This window comes from Monocercomonoides exilis, assembly GCF_001643675.1.
Source record: "Monocercomonoides exilis strain PA203 chromosome Unknown scaffold11-1913109, whole genome shotgun sequence".
NCBI classification, from domain to species: Eukaryota; Preaxostyla; order Oxymonadida; family Polymastigidae; genus Monocercomonoides; species Monocercomonoides exilis.
Window position 1 is genome coordinate 223,588 of NW_027150556.1, and position 21,192 is coordinate 244,779.

A 21,192-nucleotide genomic window follows, 5' to 3' on the forward strand; every position below is an offset into this window, starting at 1 on the left:
GAAAAATTTATCAAAATTTGTTGAAAAAGAGATTATAATTAAATATTTGCAAAGAAAGCAAAAAGAAAATATTACATACATGAACAGATGCAAAATGAGAAAAACAATGTACTTAGGATTCGACTTTTTTCAATTGACAGTTTTCTTGGCTTTGCATCTGAAAGATTTCATGAAACTCAAGGAAAATACTCAATTGCTCCATTACAATATACGCACATCGTGAGGATATTTGGAACCACTACGAATGGAGAAAATGTTTGCTTATATGTTCACGGATTTAAGCCATATTTCTTCATTCCGTTTGAAGTGAGTGAAGATGATAAGTATCACCAAGAAGAAGTTATGCTAAACATAGTTTCTTTTTTTAATACATTGCTGCTAAGGCTTTGCCAAACTTCATCGGGTAAAAATGGAAAAAAAGCATTTTATCCTTCAAGACCAATTATTCATTCACCATTTTCCCCAAAAGTTGACGACGATCATATTGTTCACTTACGAATGCAAAAAGATGAAAACAGCAAATCAACACACAATAAAAGTGCAAATAAGTTTCGAATGCAAGATAACGAGTTTTTTAGAGGACCATTTTTATATCACGAGCTCAAGACGGATGTGATTGATGATTCGTTGAAGCAGCACAATCGCAATGGACCGTGGGTTGTTGACGCTTCATTTGTACGAGGCCTTCCGTTCTATGGATTTCACAATCGAGAGGAAGTTTTTGTGAAAGTCAGCGTTATTGACTCTTCTGCAATACAGACATTGAGTCGCTTTGTTCGTTTGGGAAAGACAGAAGGTGAGACGAAAATGACAGAAAATGACTATGATGAACTTAGATTGGATTCAGGTAATGAACAGAGCGGAACAATGCCATATGAATCACATCTCTCTCCAGACATACAGTTCATGGTTGACTACAATCTGACCGGAATGGGATACATTGACTGTGTGAATACAACAGTGCGCCTTCCGCTGGCACAGCAGGGGCTGCCAAAGTCTTCTGTTTTCACAGGGTCGACTGGCAATTCTGATTCAATCGACAAGCACAGTGTTTTAAGGACGCTTCCAGCAAATAACATTCCTAAGCTTGCCTCATCTACTGTGACAGAGGTAGATGTGATGTGCACAGATATTTTAAATGCGCAGCGGATCAACAGGACACCAATAACAATGAAGATACCAGGGGAAACAGAAAATGAGATGAAAAATAGTTCGATTGATGCTTATGATAAAGAATACACCCAAAATGGAAGTTCAGTTAATGAACAAAATATGAGAAAGTTTCGCAAAGAAACGAAAACTCTTGAAAAATTCGGAAAAAACATGGAAAGTGATGAAAAAAATGATAATAGATCAGAAATTCTGTGCGGCACATTGAACAGCATGTTAGAGGAAGATGAAATAAACAGGAAAACGCTGAGAATTCCCCCATTTGTGCAACCAGCACCGATAAAAAGGAATCCAATTCCTATTTGCCATCCAGTTGGAAAAATGGAAGAAGAAGAAGAAGAAGAAGAGAAGGAGGAAGAAGAGATAATGAGCAAATACAACCTCGTCAATGGAAAGGCAGCTGAAAAAAGAACATTCGAAGATGAAAACAGACAACTTCTAATTAGTTTTGGATCAGAAACAGAAGAGTCAAGCAAAGAATTAATGAAAGCGAAGAAGCTTATTGCAGAAGTGGTAGCTGCTGGTGGATATGCTGGTGTTAAGAAGAAAAGCGAAAGAAAAAGGCTTTTGGATCAGAATCAGCACAATGCTTCTCAATCAATTCATCAATGCTCAAGAGAAGAGGAGGAAATAATGAATGCAGAAGAAGAAGAAGAGGAAGAAGAAAATGATGAGGAAGAAAAAGAGAGGCAGTTGTGCGAGTTCATAGCAACACTTCCACCAGCACAGCCATCGTCTTTTTCGCGAGAAGAGCGACTTCGCGATGTCTTCAAAGGAAAAGTGCTGTCTCCTGCTTTGTCTGAAGTGTTTGGACTATCCTCACACAACGCATCTGCAGAACTGCCTTCTTCTTCTTCTTCATTTCAATCACCTTCAACAACAACATCATCTTCTTCTTCGTCTTCTTTGCCAGGCTCTCCAAAACCTTCTTCAATGCAAATGCAATCACATGTTTCAACATCAGCTTCAACCACTCCATTTGCTTCTCAGATTGGACTTCAGACACAACAACATGAAACAGCTCAAACAGACCAAACTGAATGGCTGAGCACATTGGAAGGTGGATCTTCAGATAAACAAACAACAACATCATCCTCACCTTCTGAGCTTTCCTCAGCCTTCTTTTCCACTCCTGTTCATAATATCAGCTCTCAGATGACTCAAAGGCTAACATTGGATTCGCCATTTCCTTCAACACAGCCAACTTCTGTCACAAGAATGAGGCTGTTTGGCAAAAGCGCACAGAAAAATGCCTTTTTTGAATCGTCTTCCTCTCTTTCCTCGTCTTCATTGTCTTCGTTGTCTTCGTTGTTTACTCCAAATTCTGTTTCTCAGATGCCTCTCTCTTCTCAACTCCAATATTCCTCCACACAAATGTCTCAGCCACGTTCGATTATTCCCCCACTCGCATCGCCTGTGCCGGCAAGAAAGAAGCACAATTTGGAGCCAGACACAGCAGAACAGCTGATGTCAGCGAAGGAGCTGCAGAAACGAGAGAGAACACTGCAAAGATGCGACGAGGAAGAGGAAGTGATGAACATGATGTTGGATGCACTGAAGGAAATGGAAGAAGAAGAAGAAGAAGAGGCAGAAGGAATGGCGAAAGTGAAAAGTGAATATGAAACACGACGCAACAGCAGCTATTTGATGCAAAATGAAAGTTTGACACCTGAATTTTCTCAAGCGCTGAATGGAGCAGACAGAACAGTATTTCCATCTCTTTCAAATGAAGATAGCAGGATTCTTCAGATGGCTAACAACAAGCAGATGACTTCTGAGCTACAAACATCTTCAAATATATCTTTGACAGCATCTCCAACTCCCTTTGTTTCTCACATGTTTCCTCAGCCATCGCAGAATCAATCCAAAGAAAGAGAAAAACAATTGTTTAAACAGACATCCACTCCAAACCATTCCTCTTCTTTGGTTTATTCTTCAATGAGTTCTGTTTCAACTCCATCGAATATGAACCAACATTTGCCACCTTCTCCATTTTCTTCACTTTCTTCCTTGTCTTCTTCGTCTTTCTCGTCTCCTTCATTCCATTCTCCTTCTCATTCATCAGCTGTCTCAACACCTCTACTAACACAGCCAGTCCTTCTAGAGCAACAAAATCCCTTTTCTTTAACATCATCATCATCATCATCAACATCTTCTTCTTTCTCTTCTTCTCAATCTCCATTCATTCGAAATGCTTCTCATATTCGAAATTCAAAAAGATCACAAACACGCTCAAATTCCATCTCAACCCAAACTCGTTCAACTTCTGCTTTTTCATCGCGATTTATTTCTTCTTTTCAAATGCCCCATCTTTCACAGAAGTTTTCTCAGAGGAACTCTTTTGGCAGAAGAAGGAGCATTGAAGATGAGGAAGAAGAGAAGGAAGTTGGGGATAATGAAGGAGGAGGAAAAGAAGAAGAAGAAGATGATGATGATGATGAAATTGATGATGAAGAGATTGAGAAGAAAGAAGATGAACTCGAAAATGATGAAGAGGAAGATGAAGATGAACAAGAAGACGAAAATGATATTAGTAGTATTTCAGAAGGAGAGAGAAAAATGAGCATGTTGATTGGATGTGATTCAGAAGACGAAGAAGAAAAGGAGCTTTTGACTCAAATGATTCAGGAAGAGATGGATGCATTTGGAGATGGAGAAGAAGAAGAAAATGTCGAAAATGATGAAAATGAAGGTGATGAAAAAGATGATGAAATAAAACATAACAGAAGACGAAGAAGAAACCGCTCTTATGAAATCAAAAGAGACAGATTCGAAGAAGGCGACGAAGAAGAAATTGATAGAGATGAAGATATTGATGATCAGAACAAAGAAATCAGATGGAAAGACAAAGAAAGTGAAGGAGATAAAAGCGAAGAGAAAGAAAGAAAAAATACAATTTTTATTATTCCTCAACTGGATGGAATGGATGATGTTGAAGTTATTGATGTTACTCCTTCAAACAGAAGAGACAGCTTATCTGACATTTCTTCCTCTTCCTCTCCTTCTCCTCCTCCTTCTTCTTTAGTGAAACATTTAATTCGACCTTCAAACAACTCCAAACGTTCTACCAATTCATCAAATTCTTTTAACAACCCAATCATTTTAGAACCATCAACAAGAGAAATAAACAAAGAACAAAAAAAGACTTCAGGAAAATTCACAGAAAAGACTAATAATTCACCAGAAGTTGAAGTTATTACGGATGATGAAAGAGAAGAAGGAACGAATGAAGAAGGCACTGTATCTGATCCAATAAATCTCGAAGATGCAACAACAGCAAAGAAGTCAGGCAGAAAGATGATATCAGAAAAGGCAGAAGATGAAGCAGAATCAGACAGAAAGATGTGTGTTGAAATAGAAGACAGCGAAGAGATAGAAGAAGAAGAAGAAGGAACACACACAAGACACACAAGAACCACAAATCCATTGATGTTTCATTGTGAATTGACAGAAAGAAGGAAGAAGAAGAAGAAGAAGAAGAAGAAAAAGAAGACGAAGAAAGGAAGAGAGGAAGGAATTAATGAAGATACAAATATTAAAAAGAAAGAAGAAAGCAGAAAGGAAACAAAAGAAGAAGAAAAGGAAAAAAGTAATATGAAAATTTCTCTCAAAGAAAACAAAGAAATTAAATCTGTAAATTCGATTTCTACAAGCACAACAAACTTGAATCCAATAAACCAACCAAAAATAACAGAAACAACTAAAACAAGTACATCTTTAAAAAGACCGCTGAAGCCACCGAAGCAATCTCTTTTCCATCCTTTTAGACCAAAAGTGAATGAAAGCAGAAATCCTTCTCTTCAAATGCATCGTCAGAATATGAATCAAACAAAGAAGCATTTATTTTCTCCCTTGAAAATACAGTTACAACCGAAGACAAACCAAATAACAAAACTTCACCATCCTCTTTCACATCCACTTTCTCCTTCTTTATCGTCTTCTTCAATGCAAACTACTTCTTCATCAACAACATCTGCAATAACGCCTTCTTCCTTATCTACGTCTTCATCTGCCTCGACTTCGTTTTCATCATCATCTTCTTCTACATCTCCAACATCTTCTTCCCTCTCTTCCTCTTCATCACCATCCTCTTCTTCATCCTCTTCTTCATCCTCTTCATTATCATCTTCATCTGTTATTTCTGATTCAATTAACAAACAACCCTCTCCTCCGCCTTTGCCTTCTGCCAAGCCACTTTCATCTGCTGTCATTCAATCTTCTCATCGAACACAGCGCTTTCGTTCAACTGGCATTCTTTTTGCTTCAAAACACAAAAATGCTATTGGAGAAGAGCTGAAAAAGAGACATGCAACAAACACAGACAATTTATCATCTGCCGCAAAGATATCACTTCAATCACCTTCATCACCTACATCTCCTTTATCTCCAATACCCCCTTTATCCCCTTCTTCCCCTTTATCCCCTTCTTCCCCTTTATCTCCTTCTTCTCCTTTGTCTCCTTTGTCTCCTTTGTCTCTCCCATCTTCTCCTTTTCCTTCCATTTGCCCATCGAAAACATCGTCAGAACCACAATTGCTTCCTTCTCTTCCACAACAGCCTCAATCAATACAACCCCCGGTTTCTCCAAATTCTCCTCTTTCTTTGCCTTTTCCACATTCTTCTCCTTCTCCTTCTTCGCTTTCTCTTCCTTTTTCTCCACAATCACCACCATCTTCATCATCACCTCCTTTTTATCATCTTCCCCCAGTTTCCCCTTCTCATTCAAACTCTCTTTTTTCTTCCTCAAATTCATCTTCATCTTCTTTGGTTGCCTTGCCTTCCTCCCCCTTCTCCTCTTCTTCTTCATTTGATACAGAAAAATCAGTTTGTTCTTCTTCTTCTGAAATTGTTCACAGAAATGAATCATTCGCTACAAGAAAAACAGAAAGTGAAAATAAAAAGAAAGAAGATAATACAGACATACAAATGGATTCAATTGAAGGGTCCTTTGAAAATAATAATGAGAAAGATAAGTCATCTGATATTTCTTCAATTGCTGTGCAAGAAATTGATGTTGAGCCTTTGAAATCACCAACGTTAATAGAAGATCAAGTTTGTGATTCATTATCAATAAAAGATAAAGAAGAAGAAGAAAGAGAAGAAATAGATATTTTTAATGGAGAGGCTGAAGCAGAAAAACAGAAAATGGATCTTCCCAAAGCGGAAAGTTCAATTAATCTCAGCAAAATAGCTGATGAAAGAAATGAAGCAGAACATGAAAACGAAAAGATTGCTTCTGAATATGCACATTCGATGGAAGAAGACGAAGAAGGAGATGTAAAAGAAAGATTCAATATATTGACACAACACAAAAGCTACACTGAAGAAGAAGAAGAAGAAAGAGAAGGTGATGAAGAAAAAGTCAATGTATCCAATGACAAAAGCAGCATTGATTTTCTTGTTGTAAATGATCCACAAAATCACTTAGAAGAAATGACAGTAAATCCAACTGGTGATATTCAGAATTTTGAACTGCCAACTGCAGAAGAGGAAATATTGTTGATGCAATCGAATTCGCCACATAAAAGTTTAACATATTTGCAATCGACTCTTTCTGATTCTTTTGTTGGAAAACAACCAAAGGAAAATAGTGAGAAAGAAATGATTGAATCATCTATTCAGTTATCTTGTCCATTTCAAAACGAAGAAATAAACGATGATGATACATCAAAGAAAGCCTACGAACAACAAGAAGGTCCGACTTCTTTTACTGCACAAAGCCAATCCTCGCCTGCATCATCTTCCACTTTTACTTGTTCTCTTTCTTCGAAATTAGCATCTTTCACTTTGACTCCATCTGCTGCTCCTCTTTCACAGTCTGCTTTTCAATCACATGAAGAAGACTCAAATAACATCTCTTTCAATCAAGTTCTTAACGATCCATTGCCAACTGAACAAGAGAAAGCACCAGAGGAAGATCATTCAATTAGAGCTGATCATTCAGAAGCGTCAACAGAACCATTCCTCACAGACACAAATGGAGAAGGGACAGCAAAAGAAGCCAAGTATTCGTGGGATTCTGTTGACATGGACAAACTTTGTCCTCTTGTCACACTCAATCCAGAGACTGTGAAAATACTCTCTTTGCTCCAACATTCTGTTCTCAAATTTCCGCAAATGCCTGGCGTGTCTTATTCGTCATATTCTGAAGCTTCTCGAAAGAAGACAAAGAAGCACAGAAATCATAAGGACAGAAGGAAAACAAAGGAAAGAACGAACAAAATGAAAAAGAGATATCAAAAGGACAAACATTCAATGAACGAAAAGACAGAAAACGATGCAAACGGAGAAAGGACGAGTATTGAAGAAGATAAACCAGAGGATATGCTAAAAGGAGAAAAAGTTGAAAGAGAAGGTGATGAAAAAGATGAAAAAAGAGAAAAGAGCGAGCATCAAAGCGAAGAATATGAAAACAAAAATGAATATGATTCAACTGAAGAATCTGAAAAAGATGATGAAAATGCAGAAAATGACTGCGATGTAGTTGAGAAGATGTTGAACGAAGCAGAAAAAGATAATTTGTCAGAAGACGAAGGAAAAGCAATGAGAATCCCGAAAAACATCACAATTGTTATTCCACAACAAGCACAAGACAAAAAGAATGCTTCATTTTTGTCACAGAACTTTTCAAGCAAAAAATCAAAAGAGGGAAAAGAAGAAAGAAAAAGCACATTCAATTGCCAGGAAGAGAGTGAAGCAGAAGAGCAAATTTTGGCTTTGAACGACGAAGAGGATGGAGACAATACTTATATGGAAGGAGTGGACGACGTGAGTGAACTGAGAAATCAAGTTGAGGCATTTGGAGAAATAATGCACCTCAGAAAAGAAGGAGGCGAAAGCAGGAGAGATGCCGTGGAAGAGGCAGAAAGAAGAAATGAGGCACGAATCGACAGAGCTGTTGATGAAATTATTCAAAATGGAGAAAACGACAATTACAACGACAATGACGATAACGATGGAGATGAATCAGAAACACAGACAGTTCAACTGAACTTGATCATCGAAGAAAGAAAATCGAAACATCCTTCATCAGAAGCTTCAATCTTTTCCCAGCCAACGCAACAACAACAAAAGAACAAAGGTTATAGCCAAAATAGATCAGAAGTATTTCCCCCTTCTCCATTGTCAACAGTTGGATTTGGTGTTGATGAAGTGTCTGCTGATTCTACAGATGCCTTTCCATCAACACCGCCTATGTCTTCTGCTCCTTCAGTTATGACACCTACTTCACCTACAACCCCTACAACACCAACAACTCCCACTTCAATAATTAAATCCATATCTTTATCTTCTTCTACACCTTCGCCTTCGAGTTCTGGTTCTGCTCCTGTTTCAGCCTCAGCACCGACTTCTGCGTCTGCCCCAACATCTGCTGCGCCAACGCAATATTCTCTTCTTTCTGAGATAAGTGGCGAAGAAGAGGCCATCCAGCGAAAGCAAGAAGAACGAGAAAAAGACAGGGCAAAGTGGAAAGAGAGTAAAACAGATGGAGAAGCAAGTGATCATGTTCGGGTGATGACTCTGTCTTTTGTTGCACAGACAGACAGAGAACGAACACCAGACGGGGACAGCGATCCAATTGTGTGTGTTTGCTGGACAATCCACGAAAATGACGAAGAAATGATGTTGGAGAGAGGAACAGTTGTGCTTGATACGCGATGTGGAAGCAGTGACCTGAAGACGAATGAAGATCAGAATGAAAAGAAAAACAAACAAAATGGAGTACACGAAGGAGAGAACCTATTCGCATCGTTTTATGGAGATCATGCTGATGAAGTGATCGATTGGAATGAATATGAGAAAGTGGAGCGAATGGTACAAGATTATTATGCAACTTATTCAGCAACTACTTCAAGTACGGAAGCTTCAAACGAATCTGCACTTGCTATTGCAAAATCCACGCCTCAATCAACTCAATTTGCTTCTCTTTCAAAGTCACTTCGCACAGCATGTCTTGTTGCGCCTAATGAGCGTATCCTCATCTTCATCATTTGTGCTGTCATTCGCACAGTGTGGGATCCGGATGTGCTTATCAGCTGGACGCTTAATGGAGAGGCCTCAGGTGCTGGAGGAGGAGGCGATTCGTGTTTCTTGCTTGGGATCCGCTATGCAGTGTGGAGGGGAATGAAGCTTGGAATTCCAGTTCTTCCGCTGATCAACAGAGGAGCTGATGTCAGCGATGCATTGGCTGTTGCAAGTGCCTGTAAGCACAAGGAGCGTGTGGGCTATGGAGACGGAAGAACAAAAACGAAGCTGGGCCTGTGGGCCAATGAGAGTGATAGTAATGTTGATTCAGATGAAAACAAAGAAGGAAGTGGAGATGATACGTCTGATTCATATTTGGGCATATCAAAACGAAAAAAGTTGCATGAAAAAAAGAAGAAACCAATTAAGAAGTCGTATGTGAAAGTAAAGCGCTACTCAGGGAAGTATGAAGTGTTGGGATATAAAGACATTGTAGGAAGAGTAGCGCTGTGTGGATGGCGGCTGATGAAGATGCAGCGGGCGCTGAGGAGTTATTCACTCAGCAGTGTTATTGGAACACTTTATGGTGTTCGATTTCCAACGATCAGCGGTGCCACGATGAAGGCGTTAAGCAAGCAGCGTATGTGGGATGTTGTTGTGCCGCATTCAATGAGATGCTGCGAATGGATCAGATATTTGTGCTGCAACGACCTTCGCATTGTATCATCAACAAGTGAATTTGCACGTGTGATAGGGATTCCGTTTCATACAGTCCATTCTCGAGGATCCCAATTTCGTGTTGAATCATTGTTGTCTCGCTTAGCCAAGCCACGGAACTTTGTTTTTCCTTCGCCCTCTCAACGTGATGTGTTCAATCAGCCGTTTCCTGAATGTCCTCCGATGATACTAGAGCCTGAATCTGGATTGAAGGAGGGTCCCGTTGCTGTATTGGACTTCCAGTCTTTGTATCCTTCGATTGTGATTGCCTACAACATGTGCTTTTCAACATGCATTGGCAGAGCTCATATGACGGGACAAAAAGGCGCAAGAGGACGAACAAAGAAATGGATGGGTGTAATGGAGGTGGAGGTTGATGAATGGGTGAATTGCAGCGAAGACGAAAGTGGATGCGAAGAAGAAGAAGATGCAGATTGCAGAGAAGAGCTTGAAATTCGAAAAAATGAAAGATTAGGAGCGAATTCTTATCAGAACGCTTTGCTTTTACAAAAACGAAATGAACACACAATTTGGAATAGAATGACAGATATTCCTTTACAAACGCCAAAACAATCGAAAAGAAGCAAAAGCTACAAAGCGAAGAGAAAAGCGAAGAGAAAGCGAAGAGTGAGAATCAACATCTCACCAAACGGTATTGGATTCGTCGATAAAAGCGAGCGAGTGGGAGTGCTGCCGAAGATGTTAGCAGAGCTGTTGCAGTTACGAATTCGTCTGAAGAACACAATGAAAAATACGCCTTCTCTTATACACAAAGCAGTGTGCCAAACCCAGCAGATGGCTGTGAAGATGATTTGCAATGTTACATACGGCTATTTGGGTGCTGGGTACACTGGCAGAATGCCCTGCGTGGAAATAGCAGATTCTGTTGTACAAACAGGAAGAGAAACTCTCGAAAGAGCAATGCGCACAGCTGAGGAAGAATTGAACTTACAGCCAAACAATCTGATGAATAATGATTTCGAATGTGAAGGAATTGTCCTTGCACAGGCAAATGCTTCATCTCAAAAGAATATATCCAATGAAAGGATACAAGTTGTATATGGTGACACTGATTCCATGTTTATTCAGTTTCCAAAGGAAATGACCTTACAAGAAGTGTTTGAGAAAGGAGAGCAAGTTGCGAGAAAAGTGACAGAAATGAATCCATGGCCCGTGGAACTGATGATGGAGAAAGTGTATCGTCCATGCCTTCTTGTGTCAAAAAAACGATATTGCGGACTTGTATACTCATCAAAAGACCAAAAAGTTCCAGTGTTTGAATCAAAAGGGTTGGAGACTATTAGACGAGATCAAAGCCTTTCAACAGTTCATGTGATGTCTCGAGCAGTTGTATCCCTGCTGTGCGGAAGCCCAATGAACGATATCAGAAAGAGAGTTGTGTTTGACTTAGAAACGATAAATAGAGGTCTTATGCCTTTTCACGAATTCATTTTCTACAGAGAAACAAAAGAATTCTACCGAAGACCCGTAGCACTTCCAGCAGCGGCAAGTGTTGTGGCTGCAATGCCTTGGTGGCGAACGTCGAAGGCAGAAAGAATCACATATGTTGTTACAGAAAGTGAAAAGAATGAGAACATCTCATCCAGTGGTGATTGGAAGAGAAATGCAAAAGAAAGGGAAGCGGCAAAAAATTGGGTGTCAGAGAAAAGAAAGGAAAAACTCCTGAAAAGAGCACACAACAAGCAAGAAAGGCAAAAGATTATGCTATCGTTTCAACAACGCAAGGCGTTGCCAACTACAAAAAGCAAGCAAGCGTTGAAAGAAAAACTATCGGATCTTTCTGTTCCACCAAGATATTGCGTAGAGCAGAACAGGTTTAAGGTGAACATTGGATATTACATTATGAGGCAAATACTCCCACCACTCAGCAGAGTGTTCTCGCTGATGGGCGAGGATGTGTTTATGTGGTGGTTCAACAGCCACGAAAAGAGTGAGACTTTAACAAAGCAAGCAAATCACTTCGAAGGCTCATCATCATCATCTTCTTCTTTAACTTCTTCTTCATTGAAAAAAACCAATTATCCGCCACCAGCATCATTTGCCAAAGCGCAGAAACGAATGAAGCTTTTCCCTTCGATTACCAATTTCCGCCACTTGATGAATCTTTCAACAATCGAATCTGGCATTGTTGGGGATGCGCCTTCTCAACAAGGAACCATTTTCGATCATAAGCGAGTTGATTTTCTAAGTTCACTGCGCCATCAGGGAATAGATGTTAAAGTTGTCTCTCCTCTTTATCCATTTGGCTCTATTGCAACAAAAACAGCATTTAGCGGCTGCGATGTTAGGAGAGAAGGAGCTCTTGTAAAAAGAAGAGGAACTGTTAATCTGTTGGAAAAGTCAAGAATTACACATTTCTACAAGCCCACATTGTGCATTGGATGCGGTGAAAACGCATCCATTGCTTGTCCTTCAGCCATTTCTCCAAATCCTTCTGTAACATCTGCTTTTCAATTGTCAACAGCTTCTGCATCAACATTGAAAAATTCTTCCTTCGATGAGAAAAATACATACCACTTTGACGCTTCTGCCAACACGTATCCTTCACCCATGTTGTGTGAGAAGTGTGCAACAGCTGAAGATTCTGCAACAGCTGCGTTTGCTCCAAGTTCAGCATTACAACCCCAATTTAATCCAGAAAACAGCTTAATTTCATCCAGAATTTCAGTTTTTTCTGCAATTTCAAGACTCAGAGATGCTGAAACAAGATATGAATTGGCTGTGATGAGATGCAAGCAGTGCTTTTTTGATAACTGTGGAGATAGACAATTTTCAAATTCAGCAAAATCGGTTTGCAAACATTTATAACAAACAAATTAATAATTCAACACTTTTTGATTCATTTTTTACCAATTTTTCTCATTTTATTTATTTTCGATGACTTAGTCCGCAAAAGTGGTTCTTCCTCAGTGCAGAAGTTCAGAACCTTATTTGGTTCGTGTTCGTCCTTCTTCATTGGCAATTTCTTTATGTTCATCTTGTAGCAGAAAGCCACTTTCTTCGTCTCGTTTAATACATCCACCATTTTGTACATGCTACTCATTTGATTGCGTTTGTGGAGGTATTCCTTGTGTGGCGGAAGATTGTCCAATGTTTTATCAGAGAAAATTAAGTGGGCAATTAGTCAACATAAATAGAAGGATTTGTGAGCAATTTGGATATATTTAATGGTAATTATTTATTCATTTTCAGTTCGAATTCATATTTTTGTTTAAAAGCTTTTTGTTATAGAGTTAAGTGTTTTGAAAGACACAAAGTATTACAAATAAAAATCAATCTTTTAATTTTTCAAAATAACTAATTATCATTCTTTCACAGAAAGTTCATTTCACAAAAAATCATTATTTTCACGAACAAAATTAAAGAAGATACGCACAAAATAAAAACAATAGAATGAAGTGAACAATAAAAATACTGCAAATTATGAGTTGGAAAAATTCAAGTAAAAGGAAGGGAACGATGAAAATGACGAGTTTTATGCATCTCTACATCTTGTCCAGCTCCAATTGATGATGAAGTTGTACGGAATTGAACAGGAGGTTCTGGATGCTTAACCTTCATTGTTCCAGTATGTGCTGAAAAATATCTTTCTTCAATTTTGCAGGTATTTTCATATTCTCTTGTCTTTTCCAAATCTGCTTCAGCTGGTTCATGCTAAATACAAAACCATTCACTTTAAGATATAAAATAAAAAAGTGACATACAATTAAAAAGCCCCATCGTTTTTTGCTTTTATTCGCAAGATCCTTTTCTTTTTGGCAACTATCTCTCCAAATCTTCATATAGTTGACCTAAAGCATATACAAAAAAGAGAATAAAATTTAAACTAATATAAAAAATAACCTCGTTCCGCTCATAATCTTGCCCCTTTTTATCAGCCATTAACTCAACAAATACAAAGCAGGCAGTTATTAACAAAATTTATAATGGCTAAACTTTTTTCAACAATTTCCAAAAATAAATTAAAAGCTCACAAGCATTATTACCAAATTCTATTCTAATTATGAAATATTCCATATACTTTTTCAGTTCAAAAAATATACAAAAAATTTCCAACTATGGAAAAAAGAAAGCCCCGAGAGGGAATTGAACCCTCGACCTTATGCTTACAAGGCATACGCACTGCCACTATGCTACCGAGGCACGCATTAGAACTTGATTGATTTGACTGAGTCGCGAAAATGTGACTCAGTCAAATCAATTTTTGTCTGGTTTATCGAATTTCTCTATTTTTAATCGAATTTCTCTCAATCTCAACAAGGGCGAAATTGTGATTTTTATGATCACAAATTTTGATCGAGCATTTTTTTGTTTTGTTTATATTTTGACCTGTAAAATCATGTTAATGTTTATTTTTTGATATGTTGCTATTTAATTTGTGTTTATTCAATATTTATCTCATTTTTTGGTGTTTTAAAAGTTTGATTCAGCTTTTTGATAATTTCACATTTTTGTTATTGCGACTTTGTTATCAACTTTTTCTGTTGAAATTGAGCCAAATTTGTTTATATTTTGTACAACAAACATTTTTATATCTTTTTTTTTTTTGTTAATTTTTAATATTTACAAAAAATTAAACTTTTTTGTGTTTTCTTAACTGTTATGTGTTTATGAATCAATCATTTTTTGATATTTTTTCATTTCGAATGAAAAATAAAAAGGAGATATGATTCCAAAGCTTCTTTTGTTGAATATTTTATTTTTTCGGAAAATTATTGAGAAATGTTAAAAACAAATGAAACTGGTTCTAAATGTTGAAAAATGAAATGAAATTCACTTATATCATTTTTATAAATCACCAATAGTCGTTATCAAACAAAAACAATTAGAATTTCCAATGTTTTCCGAAAAATATCAATTATTTTAATATACTTACTAAATAAAAAACTTTTAAGAATGAAAAATTATTAAATTCAATCAAAATGATAGAAAATAAAACGGAAATTATCAGTTTTTATTAACATTTTTTTTAAAAATTCTTTGATCTTGAAACCCAGAATTGAAAACATCGGATGTGACTGAGTCATATCCAATTTGACTACGTCTCAATGGCATTAGATCGATCTTATTGGATGTTGACCGATCTAATGCCACTTGACGCAGTCAAATCAATCAAGTTCTATTTGAACACAAAATTATTACCATTTTTATTGCGTGATATTCTCATTCATCTTTGTTTTCAATTGGTTTTACCTTAAATAAATGAAATAATCATTTTTCATCATCACAGAAGATTTACATCTACATAAACAGACATACTTTTGATTGATCACCATGAAACCTGATGTACCATTCCTCCCATCCACCTTTCAAAATTGACACAACACAATGTGGAAGGCGAGATGAACTTAATTCAAGAAAATATTTCGCAGATTTTGGACCTCTTCGTTGACTTTTGCGAAAATGACTTTTCAAAAAAATAAAGATAAAATACACACCTCAAATAACAATGAAATACAATATGAGTTGGAATTGGTTTCATGTTTGCAATTTCAGTTATCAGATCATTTAAATTCAAAAGAAACGTATCACTTGGATAATGAATACTCCTTGGTAACCGACCATTTTCGTAGTCTTCATCTCTAACATCAACAATAATCACATCTAATGGATTTTTATCTAAAAGGCTTATAAGTTCATCTTGCTCAATATATCCCGGCGTAATATGTTTTTGAGTACTCATATTTAAACTTCAGTCGATGTTTGTTACCCACTTCGATCTCTATGTGATTTAATAAAAAAAACCAAATTTCCTTGATCTGTATATGTAACATTTATGTTGGATAATTTTGATGAGCAAATCCTCAGTAACTAACAAAAAAGTGTCATTTAACGCTCAAGTTTTAGGTTAGAAAAATTACATTATTGTTAATAATTACACTGCTCTATGCATTTTAGCATTATTGGACAAGGTTCATGAAACAACATTAAAGCCTCAAGTTGATGCGGCAGAAGAGCTTTTATCTGTTGTTAAAAGTGTACCGTATTCTCGATATATTGAAACATTCGATCATGCATTTTGTAGAAAATTTCACATTGTGCTGAAAGCGACTCGACATGGTTCTCAGAGTCAGGAAAGAATGATTCATATATTGTATTGCATTGCGGAGCAAGGAGCATTGAGTGATAATTTAGATAGTCCATTTCCTCTTTATAAACTTTTCATTGAAACAGAACTGTTTGGTTCAATGCAATACTTGCTTAGGCATTTTAAAACGCAATCTAAGATTCAAACACATTTACTTTTAAGTTACTGCTTTGCTTTCAAGAGAAAAATATACAAATGCAGGCCATTTGAAAAACTAATTGGCCCTTTGACATCTGCCATTCAATCAAAATCTCGAAAATCTAATCAGGCTTCCAGTTTGGAAAAATTGTTATTTGCGTTATTTTGCATGTCAAATTCAAGAGGTTTGCATACTCGCAATTGATTGATTACATAAAATACGTTTTCTATTAATAAAATATTTTCATTTTGATATGGCTGCAATTGATTTTTAACTGCAAGATAATCAATCCATCCTCATTGAGCAAAAGTACATGAACTCAATTGCATCTGTTTTGGAAATAGATGAGAACAAAGAAGCGAAAATTCAATTAACTCCTCTTGCTCTTCTTTGTGGATTGCTTGCTATTTGCGAAACTTGCAGATGGGAAGACAAGAACATGAAAGAGATTCAGCCAAGAGTTGATGAAATCGGAATTGTTGAAATAATTCTTAATGCATTAGAAAATCATCGTAATGTTACATATGATGAAGAAAATCAGATGAAAGCAAGCATTGATAATGGGCAATTCTCAAAAGTGGAGTCAATAAAAGAAGACAAAATCATTTCAGCATCATCATCGGTTTCAGTTTCTCAGACTGAAAAAGTAAATGAAAAAGACTATGTAGGCCTCAGAATGTCACAAGAAAAGAAAGAGCAATGGATCATTTCTGGCTTAACTCTTTGGCTTTATAATAAATGTTGTTTGCTTGCAGTAAATGAAGTTATTAAGATTGCTCAAAGAGGATCTGTGCTCAGGAGGATGTTGAGATTACGTCAGCTTACAAGCAAAGTCGAAGGAAAGCGCGTTCGCAGCTTGCTGAGAACGAGTGCAGGAATGATGATCCAGAGGATAGACAAGTACTGCAATGATATAAGCGGAGATTCAATCCAAGTTTTAAGTCTTGTTGCAGAGTCAAGCGTTGATTTAGTAGTGGATACAGTTTTTGGGTTTAACAACAATATTAATTTACTAGAACTGAATGCATTAAGCGATTGCGTCGATATTCTTTGGTCTTTAATGGAATGTTCTCTCCATTGTTGGGCTAAGTTAGAGTGGAGGCATGAAATCAGAAAAGTTGTGCAGGTGTTTGAAAATGAAGCTGTTTCAGATTTATGCTATGCAATTTCAGGGTTAAACGTAATATCAAGAGAGAAAGCTATAACATTAGCTGAAAAAATAGATAAAATATGCATCTCTGCTCACGCTTTGCAGGAGCAGTAATTATTGATAAATAATCTCTTAATATTTTGTGATTTTATAGTTGTTGAATAATTTTTTATTTTGTTTTCAGTTAATTAAAAGCATTATATATGTCTTTCATGAAATATTTTGTATCGATATTCGAGGAAATTATACTTTCGGAGACATGACAAGAAAAAGGAGAAATTTTGAAATATGTAAAAAGATCAATCATTTCGATTTGCTGATTATCTAAAGTTTGCGAATAAAATTTAAAAACTTTTTATACATATTCTTTAACGTTTTAATTCGATATATTTTTATGAAATTAAAACCAAATATTTGAAACCATCGAACTTGTCAAATTATCATTCTGCTATTATTTCATCGAAGTGTCGATGTCTTCATCTTCAGCTACTCCGTCATCAGAACCATCAACTCCGGAACAGTCTGCACCAAAGGAAGAACTTCGCCCTTTGGCTATGGTTGATGGTATGAAAGTTTATAAAGAATTATTCTCTTTAACTCAATTTTTTATATTTAGATGATCCATATTTAAAACCTTATAGCGACGCTATCAAAGGTAGATTTGACCATTATCAATGGCTCAAAAACGAAATTAAAGAAAAAGAAGGGGGTCTTGAGAAATTTTCGAGGAGTTATGAAGTTTTCGGGCTTCATGCCACTCCAGAGGGAATATCATATCGTGAATGGGCGCCAGGAGCACAGCAAGTCTGGCTTTGGGGTGACTTTTGCAACTGGGATCCTGCGAAGCGAGTTCCTTGCACGAAAGATTCGTTTGGAGTGTGGACGTGCTTTATCCCCAAAACTGAAGATGGAAAATATCCAATTGAGCATCATTCAAAAGTTAAAGCACATGTCAAATTAGCTAGCGGAGAAGAAGCAGATCGTGTGCCAGCTTGGATCTTCTGTACAAGTCAAGATGGAACAAACCCACTTGACGGTAGATTCTGGAATCCTGAGCACAAGTACGTATTTGAAAACCCGCGCCCGCATCGGCCCAAGTCTCTTAAAATTTATGAAAGCCATGTGGGGATGTCATCTGAAGAGCTGAAAGTTAACTCTTACAGAGAATTTGCAGATAATGTGCTTCCATACATCAAAGATATGGGATACAACGCAGTGGAACTTATGGCAATTATGGAACACGCTTATTACGCATCCTTCGGCTACCATGTGACGAACTTCTTCTCTATTGCTTCTCGATGTGGACTCCCATCTGATCTGCAGTACTTGGTTGATAAAGCTCACGGACTGGGGTTGGTAGTGATTATGGATGTTGTTCACTCGCATGCCTCAAAGAATGTGCTGGATGGGCTGAACTGCTGGGATGGAACAGGCCATCAATACTTCCACGAGGGCGCACGAGGCAACCACGACCTGTGGGATTCGAGACTGTTCAATTACTCACACTGGGAAGTGCTGCGCTTCTTGCTGTCGAATCTGCGCTATTTCATGGAAATGTACCAGTTCGACGGATTCCGCTTTGATGGAGTGTCGTCCATGCTGTATCTTCATCATGGTCTTGGCACTGGGTTCTCTGGTGGCTACCATGAATACTTTGGCCCAGGAATTGATGTGGATTGCTTGGCATATTTGACATTGGCAAACGATATGCTTCACAGCCTTTATCCAGATGTTATCACTATTGCTGAAGGTTTTCATTATTTTATTGTATTTTTTTTCTTTAAAATGTTCTCTGTCTTAATTTGAAAATTTATATTTTGACTTTTATATTCGACTATTTTATTTAAAAAAAATAATTTTATTAATTTATCTTTCTCATTAATGTTATTTATAATTTCTCAAACTTACTCAATTTAATTTTCAGATGTGTCTGGAATGCCTGGAATGTGCCGTCGCACACAGGAAGGAGGAATTGGCTTTGATTATCGTTTGGGTATGGCAATCCCTGACAAGTGGATTGAGCTGCTCAAGAAATACAAAGATGACGATTGGGATATGGGAAATATATGCTTCACACTCACCAACAGAAGGTACAAAGAGGCTGTTGTTGCCTACTGCGAGTCGCACGACCAGGCACTTGTGGGCGACAAGACAATTGCATTCTGGCTGATGGACAAGGACATGTACGACTACATGTCAACACTGCAGCCACATTCAGACGTCATCGAGCGTGGCATTGCACTGCACAAGATGATCAGACTGATAACCATTGGCTTGGGAGGTGAGGCGTATTTGACGTTTATGGGGAATGAATTTGGGCATCCAGAATGGATTGACTTTCCCCGAGAGGGCAACAAAAACTCGTTCCATTACTGCCGCAGACAATGGAACCTGATGAAAGATCCCCTGTTGAAGTACAAGTTTCTGTCGAATTTTGAGAAAGCTATGAATGCACTGGAGGAGCAGACTCATTGGTTGGCATCAGGACCAGGGTGGGTGTCAAGAAAGGACAATGGCGATAAGGTGATCTCATTCGAACGCGGTGGGCTGTTCTTTGTGTTCAACTTCCACCCAGTTAAGTCGTTCACTGACTACCGCCTCGGTGTTATGAACCCCGGAAAGTACACTATTGTTCTCGACTCGGATGACAAGGAGTTTGGCGGTCAGGGTAGACAAGATCCAAGCGTTCCTCACATTTCTGAGCCGATTTCTGCTGATGGACATTTCCATTCAATCATGCTGTATCTTCCTTGCAGAACAGCAATTGTGCTGAAAAGAGAGTAAGTAGATGCATATACAGAAAACTCCGATGAAGGAGCATAAAAGCGGAGTTTGATTATTCATTCTTTATAAGCATTCAGTTACATTAACAATTGTTTTCAAATATCTTTTGTTCAATATATTTGAATATTTGTTTGTATCGATTATAATACGAATGAAATGCACGAAAAGAAGAAATGGAATAATCAAATTATATGCATTTGTTTCTTTATTCCGTCTTCTCTTCAATCTTTTATTCAGTGATGCATTTGCAATGTTCTTTTATATACAATTTATATTTTTCTTTTCTCATCTTTTCACGGCCGAATACTTTGCGCTCGGACTGTAAGTTCTTATTCCATTCTCTTTCTTTTTTTATTCCTTGTTTTTTTATTTTTTGGTATTCTGCCTTGTTTACATTTGTTTATATATTTTTCCAGTGATCAATGTCTTTATCAAATCTTATAATGATCAAACTGGTTATTTATCATCCACATTTAAAAAAAGAAATAAGCAATTAAAAAATGCTAATGTTTTCTTTGACATGTTTTAAATTTTTCTTTGAAAAACGTTTCTGCAAATATCATTGCAATCTGTGTTTGAAAACACAAGTTTTTAAAAGCATTTGCTTGTGAAAGGCTCATCGTTCATGATTTGTGAGTAATTTTGTATATCTTTCATCCACCTTTTGATTCTTTTTCTTTTGCATCTTTTCCGCCCTGTTTTGTTGTTCTCGACATTTTGCGTAAAGTTGTTGGAAATTTTTTAAGTGGTTTGTTAAGATTAATTTTCCGAATATAGCCGCATGTTTTGCATTTGTAAATGCGACATTGTTCTGAAAGTGCAATAATTTTGAAGATTATCAATTCGAACAAAATCTATTCATTGAAAATAACCTTTCATTGTGATATCGCAATTCACTCCTTCTACAAAAACTGTGTTACATCTTTTGCAAAAAGACTGCTTTATTTCAGTTCCTCTAAGATTGTTGTAAATGTTTCAAAAAAGAAATAAATGTCCAAACAAATTTTGCAATATTTTTGACGCTGAACGTTTTAAATGTGCAACATAAATTCGTGAAAGAGAAGTAGAAAATTTACTGACAACATGTGCTATCTCATTAATATATTCTAGATGCTCTATTGACCTTTGAGAACGATTTTTCTTTACCATTCAACTGGT

General features: G+C 37.1%; 6 protein-coding genes across 6 annotated transcripts; 3 read left to right on the top strand and 3 right to left on the bottom strand.

The window, feature by feature from the left end:
* Positions 1 to 87: 87 nt before the first annotated feature.
* On the top strand, positions 88 to 13,075 carry MONOS_12039 (putative DNA polymerase zeta catalytic subunit; the record flags this gene model as incomplete). Its single annotated transcript, XM_067864622.1, has 3 exons — positions 88 to 323; positions 384 to 12,663; positions 12,760 to 13,075. 3 exons carry the CDS (start codon positions 88 to 90, stop codon positions 13,039 to 13,041), a joined length of 12,798 nt encoding a protein of 4,265 aa, XP_067731464.1. The 3' UTR covers positions 13,042 to 13,075.
* A 59-nt stretch (positions 13,076 to 13,134) lies between these two features.
* MONOS_12038 (uncharacterized protein) lies at positions 13,135 to 13,801 on the bottom strand. Its single transcript, XM_067864621.1, has 3 exons — positions 13,717 to 13,801; positions 13,578 to 13,664; positions 13,135 to 13,527 (listed from the first exon to the last, which is right to left on the bottom strand). The coding sequence occupies exons 1-3, from the start codon at positions 13,753 to 13,755 to the stop codon at positions 13,312 to 13,314; spliced, it is 342 nt and encodes a 113-aa protein (XP_067731465.1). The 5' UTR covers positions 13,756 to 13,801; the 3' UTR covers positions 13,135 to 13,311.
* Positions 13,802 to 14,761: 960 nt separating this feature from the next.
* Positions 14,762 to 15,636, bottom strand: MONOS_18584 (putative Cdc25 family phosphatase). The gene is made up of 3 exons (XM_067871616.1): positions 15,312 to 15,636; positions 15,133 to 15,265; positions 14,762 to 15,066 (listed from the first exon to the last, which is right to left on the bottom strand). Exons 1-3 carry the CDS (start codon positions 15,554 to 15,556, stop codon positions 15,037 to 15,039), a joined length of 408 nt encoding a protein of 135 aa, XP_067731466.1. The 5' UTR covers positions 15,557 to 15,636; the 3' UTR covers positions 14,762 to 15,036.
* Positions 15,637 to 15,665: 29 nt separating this feature from the next.
* MONOS_17266 (uncharacterized protein) lies at positions 15,666 to 17,468 on the top strand (the record flags this gene model as incomplete). The annotated part of the gene is made up of 4 exons (XM_067870169.1): positions 15,666 to 15,720; positions 15,772 to 16,051; positions 16,163 to 16,284; positions 16,382 to 17,468. 4 exons carry the CDS (start codon positions 15,666 to 15,668, stop codon positions 17,362 to 17,364), a joined length of 1,440 nt encoding a protein of 479 aa, XP_067731467.1. The 3' UTR covers positions 17,365 to 17,468.
* A 247-nt stretch (positions 17,469 to 17,715) lies between these two features.
* On the top strand, positions 17,716 to 20,545 carry MONOS_12037 (glycoside hydrolase). The gene is made up of 3 exons (XM_067864620.1): positions 17,716 to 17,814; positions 17,867 to 19,000; positions 19,175 to 20,545. The coding sequence occupies exons 1-3, from the start codon at positions 17,721 to 17,723 to the stop codon at positions 20,032 to 20,034; spliced, it is 2,088 nt and encodes a 695-aa protein (XP_067731468.1). The 5' UTR covers positions 17,716 to 17,720; the 3' UTR covers positions 20,035 to 20,545.
* MONOS_17267 (putative RNAse P Rpr2/Rpp21/SNM1 subunit domain) lies at positions 20,525 to 21,187 on the bottom strand. The gene is made up of 3 exons (XM_067870170.1): positions 21,035 to 21,187; positions 20,907 to 20,989; positions 20,525 to 20,845 (listed from the first exon to the last, which is right to left on the bottom strand). Exons 1-3 carry the CDS (start codon positions 21,181 to 21,183, stop codon positions 20,688 to 20,690), a joined length of 390 nt encoding a protein of 129 aa, XP_067731469.1. The 5' UTR covers positions 21,184 to 21,187; the 3' UTR covers positions 20,525 to 20,687.
* Between the last annotated feature and the right edge of the window lie 5 nt (positions 21,188 to 21,192).

What these genes read in the sequence shown, in the direction of transcription:
- MONOS_12038 (XM_067864621.1), bottom strand. Translation starts at nt 13,755, where the DNA reads ATGGCTGATAAAAAGGGGCAAGATTATGAGCGGAACGAG. An exon ending in AAGATTATGAGCGGAACGAG is followed by an intron (nt 13,665 to 13,716) that starts GTTATTTTTTAT and finishes TATATGCTTTAG; the next exon opens with GTCAACTATATGAAGATTTG. An exon ending in AACGATGGGGCTTTTTAATT is followed by an intron (nt 13,528 to 13,577) that starts GTATGTCACTTT and finishes TTTTGTATTTAG; the next exon opens with CATGAACCAGCTGAAGCAGA.
- MONOS_18584 (XM_067871616.1), bottom strand. Translation starts at nt 15,556, where the DNA reads ATGAGTACTCAAAAACATATTACGCCGGGATATATTGAGCAAGATGAA. An exon ending in GTATTTCATTGTTATTTGAG is followed by an intron (nt 15,266 to 15,311) that starts GTGTGTATTTTA and finishes TTTTCGCAAAAG; the next exon opens with TCAACGAAGAGGTCCAAAAT. An exon ending in TTCATGGTGATCAATCAAAA is followed by an intron (nt 15,067 to 15,132) that starts GTATGTCTGTTT and finishes CATTTATTTAAG; the next exon opens with GTAAAACCAATTGAAAACAA.
- MONOS_12037 (XM_067864620.1), top strand. Translation starts at nt 17,721, where the DNA reads ATGTCTTCATCTTCAGCTACTCCGTCATCAGAACCATCAACTCCGGAA. An exon ending in CCCTTTGGCTATGGTTGATG is followed by an intron (nt 17,815 to 17,866) that starts GTATGAAAGTTT and finishes TTTTATATTTAG; the next exon opens with ATGATCCATATTTAAAACCT. An exon ending in TGTTATCACTATTGCTGAAG is followed by an intron (nt 19,001 to 19,174) that starts GTTTTCATTATT and finishes TTTAATTTTCAG; the next exon opens with ATGTGTCTGGAATGCCTGGA.
- MONOS_17267 (XM_067870170.1), bottom strand. Translation starts at nt 21,183, where the DNA reads ATGGTAAAGAAAAATCGTTCTCAAAGGTCAATAGAGCATCTAGAATAT. An exon ending in TCAAAAATATTGCAAAATTT is followed by an intron (nt 20,990 to 21,034) that starts GTTTGGACATTT and finishes CAACAATCTTAG; the next exon opens with AGGAACTGAAATAAAGCAGT. An exon ending in TTGCGATATCACAATGAAAG is followed by an intron (nt 20,846 to 20,906) that starts GTTATTTTCAAT and finishes TTGCACTTTCAG; the next exon opens with AACAATGTCGCATTTACAAA.